The following is a 7,389-nucleotide window of genomic DNA, read 5'->3' as shown; positions in this document are numbered from 1 at the left end:
AAAAGTACTAGGTCCGTCCGACATTTCTAAACAGTGTAATGTCAATATTTTTCAGTATAATAATTCAGATATGGATAGAAACTGCACATTGCTAGTAAATAAAGAAATAGTTATGCCAATCACGGTTAAAAACGATAAACTTGATAATAATTTGGTACAAATAGATAGGAAAATGACAAAAAAAGATTTTAAAAACAATGATAATAAAAATTTTAATCTGCTAACCGAGTCCATGTGACACAGGCACTTGTATCAACAACAATAAAATAATATATATATACCTTTATATAACACGGTATATATGTGGGCAGGAAAATTCTGAAACAAGTCGGGAGTGTAGTCTCAGCTGTGCCCTGTTACTTAGATTGAACTCATCGTGTCAAATTATCAGAATATGGGGATTTTTTTTCTTTAAAACGGTGACTTTTAAATTATCTATTGATTCAATATTAAAATTAAATCATTTTCATTTAAATTCGCGCAGTCTGTCAGAATTCACTCACTAAAAGGACGTTATCGGTTATCGGTTATCGGTTATCGGTGATCTTCTTACGGTATTCAGATAGATCGCTTTCCACTGGTTTCTGGTTTCCAATCGATAAGGAACCAGACACGGCATTATCCGGCAACATAAAAATGAAAAAGTCGGAGGAAAAACAAAAACCAGTCACACGTAAATGAGGAAATTATTAAAACATAATTATTGTGTCCATATCTGAATATGTAGATGCTTGTCATTGTATGCACAAGTCTTCATAAGTTAATTTGTAACAGTCATTCCAAAAACTGATCACTATAAAGTGTTGACCGATGGCCTAAGGCTAAGTATAGTAAGCCACCTCTGTTCACTACTAAATCAAGAACAACAGTACTGTGCCAAATAATTTGACCATTCATTCAGGGTGTTTGTATATCTCCCAGTACAAGGAAAGCATCAATATCCCAAATTACTTTCGAAATCATGAAAATACATGCATCATAAAACATTTTATACTATAGGCTAATGATATGGTATCACACAACACAATTTCAGCTTTACCTCAACTGACTGCATAACACTCATTATCCGAATAACACATGTAATGACCGAATAACACTTGAAATTTTAATATTAGCACATATTTGTAACTTTTAAACATTGATTATTAAATAATAATACATTATCGATGTATTTTATAACTTACAAATGATTTGCAGAAAGCAGATAAGTTCATTAAAAACTTTTTAAATTTAGTGTGTACATCGAACGATGGCGGCCACAGAAATCACAATGGCCGCCATGTACGATGTACACACTAAATTTAAAATGATCTTTATGAACTCTTTTTGCTTTCTTTAAATCATTTTTAAGTTATAAAATATATCGATGATATATTATTATTTAATAATCAATGTTTAAAAGTCACAAATATGTGCTATTATAATTTCAAGTGTTATTCGGTCATTATAAGTGTTATTCGGATAATAACAGTGTTATTTAGTCATTCATGATGCGGGATTGCCGATTTTTTGTAAGCGTGACACGTGAAAGTCAAAATATTGTGCCGTGAAAACAGGAAATGAAGTCTAGCGGGACACGGGAAATTACAAAAAAATGATAGTTGCTTACAATAGTGTAAACGGGATACGGGAATCTGACAAAACAGTAAGCGGGATCCGGGATCAGAACCCCCAATGAGACCCCCTTCATATACTAGATATTCCTCCATAATGACGCTTTTTGACGCCACCCCCTTTGCTCCATAATGACGCCTTTTAACGCCTGTGTAGTACCTCAGTTGAAACGCTTTTGACTACAAAATGTCTGCATCAGACTTAAAAAAATTAGCATCCAATATGAAAAGGATATTCATAAGAATATCTGATTTGAATTTCATTGATGAAATATTCATTTTCACAATGCATTAATACTTTAAACCTGATGATTTTTTTTTTATTAAAAAAATCCTATGCAAATCAAGTATGTAAGAAAATAAATTCCACAGAGGAAAGGGTTAACAAATAATGTGTTGTTACTGTTTCAAAAAGTTATTTTTTGAGTTACTTAGGATCAAGTTTTCTTTTATAGCACAATATTATAGGAAATTAGAAAAGAGAAAGTCAGAAAAAAACTACAGCACTGGCTTGCTCTACCTACTCATATTTATGGAAAAGGCCTTATGGAAGAGCCCTATTTCAAGACAATTTTCCCTCAAATATGTTTTCATTTTCAATATTTTCGTGAAATTACAAGTGTTTTTGATGTTTAAATATTCGTATGTAATTAATAGAGGGGGGGGGGGGGGGGTCAAATTTCTCAAATGTGTTTACTTGGGGATCAAATGAAAATAGTGAAATATTATAGCACTGGCTTGCTCTACCTACTCATATTTATGGAAAAGGCCTTATGGAAGAGCCCTATTTCAAGACAATTTTCCCTCAAATATGTTTTCATTTTCAATATTTTCGTGAAATTACAAGTGTTTTTGATGTTTAAATATTCGTATGTAAATAGAGGGGGGGGGGGGGGGTCAAATTTCTCAAATGTGTTTACTTGGGGATCAAATGAAAATAGTGAAATATTATGTATTATGGGGGGGATCAAGAAATTTTATATGTTTGATTTCAAAAAGTCCCTTAATTAAATGATGTTTATTCATGATACATACATAATCATTAAGACTAAAGAGTTTAATTAAATGATGATTATTCTTTTTGAAATGCATATTTTATATACAAATTATAATATCTATGCAACTATTCTTTAAATTTTCAAAAGAAATTTATTTTTAAAAACGAGGTGCCGGATTGTCTTGGTGTGCCGAAATGTCTTCGGACTTGGGTGCTGATAAGTCTTGTTATCAATATTTTTCCTCTTAAATCGATTGAAATCCCTGAACTAAGTGTTTACTGAGTGACAACCAATCTTGAAGTGAAAATTGCAGGTATGTAATTTAACAGGTAAATGAAAGTGAGAAGATTTCAACTGATGTTTCAATCATAAAACGTATAACAGAACTTTGGTAAACAATTTTGAAACAGTGAAGTAGAATAAATCTTGCAAGAAAGTAAAATCCTTTCTCAGTAATTAATCATTTTTATTAGAATAAAAATTTCCAAATTTCTCTCTCGCACACAACTCATGAGTTAGAGTCAGACTAAGACTAAGAGTAATTAGATAATAGACCTTCTTGCTATTTCAGTATTTAGGAATGCATGTAGTTCAGTGGCAGATCCAGAAATTTTTATAAGTGACTGCCTGAGACGGGCCTACTCTGGTCTTGCTTCAGAGATTCCAAATATAATCAACCAAATTTTTCCCAGAAAACAATCTACTCAAACTCAATCCCCCTTTGTAGTTACAGTTTTGTGTTATTTAATTTTGATCTCTGAAATACATAACATGTAATCTTTACAGAAGTTTACACCATAGCCTTGTAAATCATCTTGAAAAATTTCCTTATCTGTTCAGTATGTATTTTTTACTAAAAGAATTATCTCCCCTTAAATGGCTTATTTGAAAAAATGATTTTAAGAACACAAAATTTGATATTTGTTTAAATGTTTTGAGTTAAACAAAATAAATCCACAAGTTTTCCTTATATAAAAAAAACCCCCACAATCTTATCAATAACAGGGGCATACATGTAGCTGCCGTTAGCACATAATTTTTTCACAAATATTTTTTTTTATTGAAAAAAATAATAAACAACGTTATATGTTAATAAAAGCCGTCGAAGTTGTCAATTATCGAATGTCATGTGTACACTAGTCTCTCGTCCTTAGTGAATGGAATATTGGATAGAATTGAATGTTTTTACGATTTTACCTTATAAACATTTAACTATAGCTTTCCACTTTGTCTTCACCTGACTTGCCAATGTTGGTCGTCCGTTTGGCTGTGCAGGATGTGTAAATACGCAGTCACGTCTGGTCAGAATGGGAACATTAAATACGATGCCTAGTTGTAGAGAGAATGCAACTCTTTGAGGAGTTCGTAGTTGGTCTACTGAAAGGCAAAAATTATGCTCCTATCCAATAATCCCTCATTTTCCAATGCATGGCATTTTTAAATTTCCAGACCTTCGTCCTGTACGACACCTACATGTATTACAGGACCTAGCTCCAAGTTGTATTTATTGTAAAAAAATTTCAAGGGTCCTGAACTTGCAAAAATATTTGACACTGGATGTAAAAAAATCAATCAATCAACTGGCTTCCAGTAATTTTGAGTAATCTCAAATCTGCCTGAAATGGCCACAATTATTCAAAATTCCTAAGCAGGTAGGGATTTTACAGTTGAGGATATAAAGAAATACGAATTTTATGAATTTTGTTAGGCATCGAGTCTGACTATGTCTGTATGTGTTTGTGTGGCTAGGGTGAAGGTTTAAAATTCAAATGATTGATGGTTGATGTCTAGCCAAAAGGATAGTTCTATTATATAGTAGTATCAGTGTTTACGTGCCAATTTTTTAATGAAGGATCGTCAATATGTACTATTTATCAAGTTAAACATACATATCAATCAGAACGGAATATATATGATAATAACAAACAGGGTGTACTGCTTAATTAAAGGGATAAGCTGTGAAGGTTTAAAATTCAAATGATTGATGGTTGATGTCTAGCCAAAAGGATAGTTCTATTATATAGTAGTATCAGTGTTTACGTGCCAATTTTTTAATGAAGGATCGTCAATATGTACTATTTATCAAGTTAAACATACATATCAATCAGAACGGAATATATATGATAATAACAAACAGGGTGTACTGCTTAATTAAAGGGATAAGCTGATCTACGCTGGGCAATGCATGTTGTAAATATTTTTTTTTATATTACAGATTGTACTGCGTTATTTAATTCACCAGTCAGATGTTATGGTACATTATTCATAATTCTTCGAACTTTTCATCATGTATATTATAATTATCATGATCAAATAACCAGTAAATTTAATATTTTTGTACATAAAATTTTGCAGCTAAAACGCTGAAAACGTTTTCCGTCGGGGGGTTTCGCCCCCCTGAACCCCCTACCAGGGCTCTGACCTGGACCTGCTGGGGCCCCCAGACCCCCTGCCGATTGGTGCCTACAGTTGACTGAATACCTAGCTACGCCCCTGAATAAATTGCAAATCCGTCAACAAATTTATAGATTTGGGCAAATAGCTAGACCTATTTTGTACTGGGATTGTGCATTCAAAGATTGCAGTCTACCATGAATCTACCTTAAGATACAGTAGGAGGGTAGATAATTTACAAAGATTTTTTTTTCTTGGCCACCAAAACTCCCAGATATATATGTAATTTTAGATATTTATGCATTTCTTTTTCAGAAACCTGGACCCAGATATATGCTGCTTTGGGAGTTGGTTTTGTTTATATTATAATTGGATTACCTTTATGGTGGAAAACAACAGAGGTATACAGAGTTAGTCTACCTTACTCTGATATAGAGGAGTTATATCAAGCAAAGGTAACAATCTTACGGTGTAATACACTAGTAACATGATAATGTCACACAAATAACATAATCAATGATAATAAGGTCACACATATAGTATGATAATGTCATGCAAAAGAAATGGTATTGTCACACAAATAACATGATAATTTAACACAAATTAGGTGATAATGTGATACATACTAAATGTCTAAGAAACTGGTTCAACTTTTTGATGATCTTGTTCAAAGTAAAAGTTTTTATATATTAAATGAGAAATGTCATAAACCAAAAACAGATAAATATGTCCTAACTATATACACTTGAATGCTTAGAAGAATTTCAGCAAACTTTGTTTTAATTGTTTATCAAATAAGTTGATATTCAGGTTATTCATCTCAACATAAATATGTTATACCCATACTCACAGGGTGTGTTGTATTAGGCATTGACATTTGCTTGCTTATCTATCCATCATTTTGTTCATTGTTCCATTCATAATTTTTTAACATACATGTTTTATTCTGTGTTAAAAATTCAAAATTTTAAAGCATAGTAAGAGATTTTAAAATCTGTTGTAAAGTCAGTTTTGTTTGATGATACCTTGAATCATTAATAAATATAAAAAAGATGTGGTATGATTGCCAATGAGACAACTCTCCACAAGAGACCAAAATGACACAGAAATTAACAACTATAGGTCACCGAACAGCCTTCAACAATGAACAAAGCCCATACTGTGAATGGAATCTTTAGACAATGTCTGTACATTAACTTAAAAATGACATTGCATGCAATTTCTTGTTTTTATATGACCACAAAATTTTTGGGGGGATCGTATAATGGTATGATGTCGTTGTCGTCAGAGTCGTCTGCGTCGTTGTTCCGAAGACACATTTGGTTTCCAGACAATAACTTTAATTTAAGTTAAGGGATCTCCATGAAATTTTTTAAGAAGGTTCAGTACCACAAAAGGAAGGTTTAATACCACAAAAGGACCACCATCGCAACGATGGTGGTCCTAACTGTTTAGAAATAAGGGTCCCAAAACAAGTATTTTTCTAGTTTCAGGATAATAACTTGTGTATAAGTATTTAGATTGCTCTGAAATTGTAACACAATGTTGAATACCACAGGTAGAATGTTGGGATTTATCTTAGGGTTATGGTGCCAACAGTTTTGGAATTAAGGGCCAAAAAGGGTCCAAAAACATGCATTTTTGAAGTTTCTGGACAATAACTTGTGTGTGAGTGTATAGATCTCTCTGACATTGTACCACAAGGTTCCATATCAAAAAGGGAAGTTTGGGATTGAGTTTGGGGGTAATTGCCCCAAACATGCTGGAATAAGTGGCCAAAAAAGGGCCAGAGCAAGAATTTTTCTAGTTTCCAGATTAACTTGTGTTTAAGTGAATGGATCTCTCTAAAATTGTACTACAAGGTTCCATACTACAAAGGCTTGGATTGAGTTTAGGGGTAATTGTTTCAAATTTTTGAAAAGTTTCAAGAAGAAAGAAGAAACCTTCAATGGCACAGTATTGCGCAATAAATTTGTATAACCACATTTTTTGTGTGTCAGAAACCTGTATCATGTCACAAATTTGATCACAATCCAAATTCAGACAGTATCAACTTTGAATATTGTGTCCAAATTTGCCCCAACTATTCAGACTTTGACCTCTGCAGTTGCAAAAGGCTGTGCGAAGCAATTTATTACTGTGGGTATTAGTGGTGAAAATTACTATCCAATAAACTGATCTTTATTGTCAGAAAATTGTCTCTTTGAAATATAACCCACAACTTATGATAATCTTAATTGAATGGTATTTTAAAATGCAGTATGAAGCACTGCAATATTTTGTTGCCTTTGAATACATGTATGGTCACTGCACCAACAAGATTAAAGAGTTTGTTATTTTGTGTATCTTTAATAGTCATCTGAAGCTTAATCAATGTGTTTATC

At 32.5% G+C, this 7,389-nt stretch overlaps 1 protein-coding gene across 3 annotated transcripts in view; it reads left to right on the top strand.

The window, feature by feature from the left end:
• The first annotated feature begins 569 nt into the window (after positions 1-569).
• LOC139520901 (GPI transamidase component PIG-S-like) overlaps positions 570-7,389 on the top strand; it is a 29,829-nt gene continuing 23,009 nt past the window's right edge. For all 3 annotated transcript variants that reach the window (XR_011663976.1, XR_011663975.1, XM_071313934.1), the window contains exons 1-2: positions 570-673; positions 5,321-5,460. Coding sequence is in view for 1 of the 3 variants with exons in the window: in XM_071313934.1 (XP_071170035.1) it covers positions 637-673; positions 5,321-5,460 (177 nt within the window). In the remaining 2 variants the exon portion in view is untranslated. The remainder of the gene's footprint in view (positions 674-5,320; positions 5,461-7,389) is intronic.

This window comes from Mytilus edulis, chromosome 4 (assembly GCF_963676685.1).
Source record: "Mytilus edulis chromosome 4, xbMytEdul2.2, whole genome shotgun sequence".
Lineage (NCBI taxonomy): Eukaryota > Metazoa > Mollusca > Bivalvia > Mytilida > Mytilidae > Mytilus > Mytilus edulis.
This window is presented reverse-complemented; position numbering and strand designations above follow the sequence as displayed.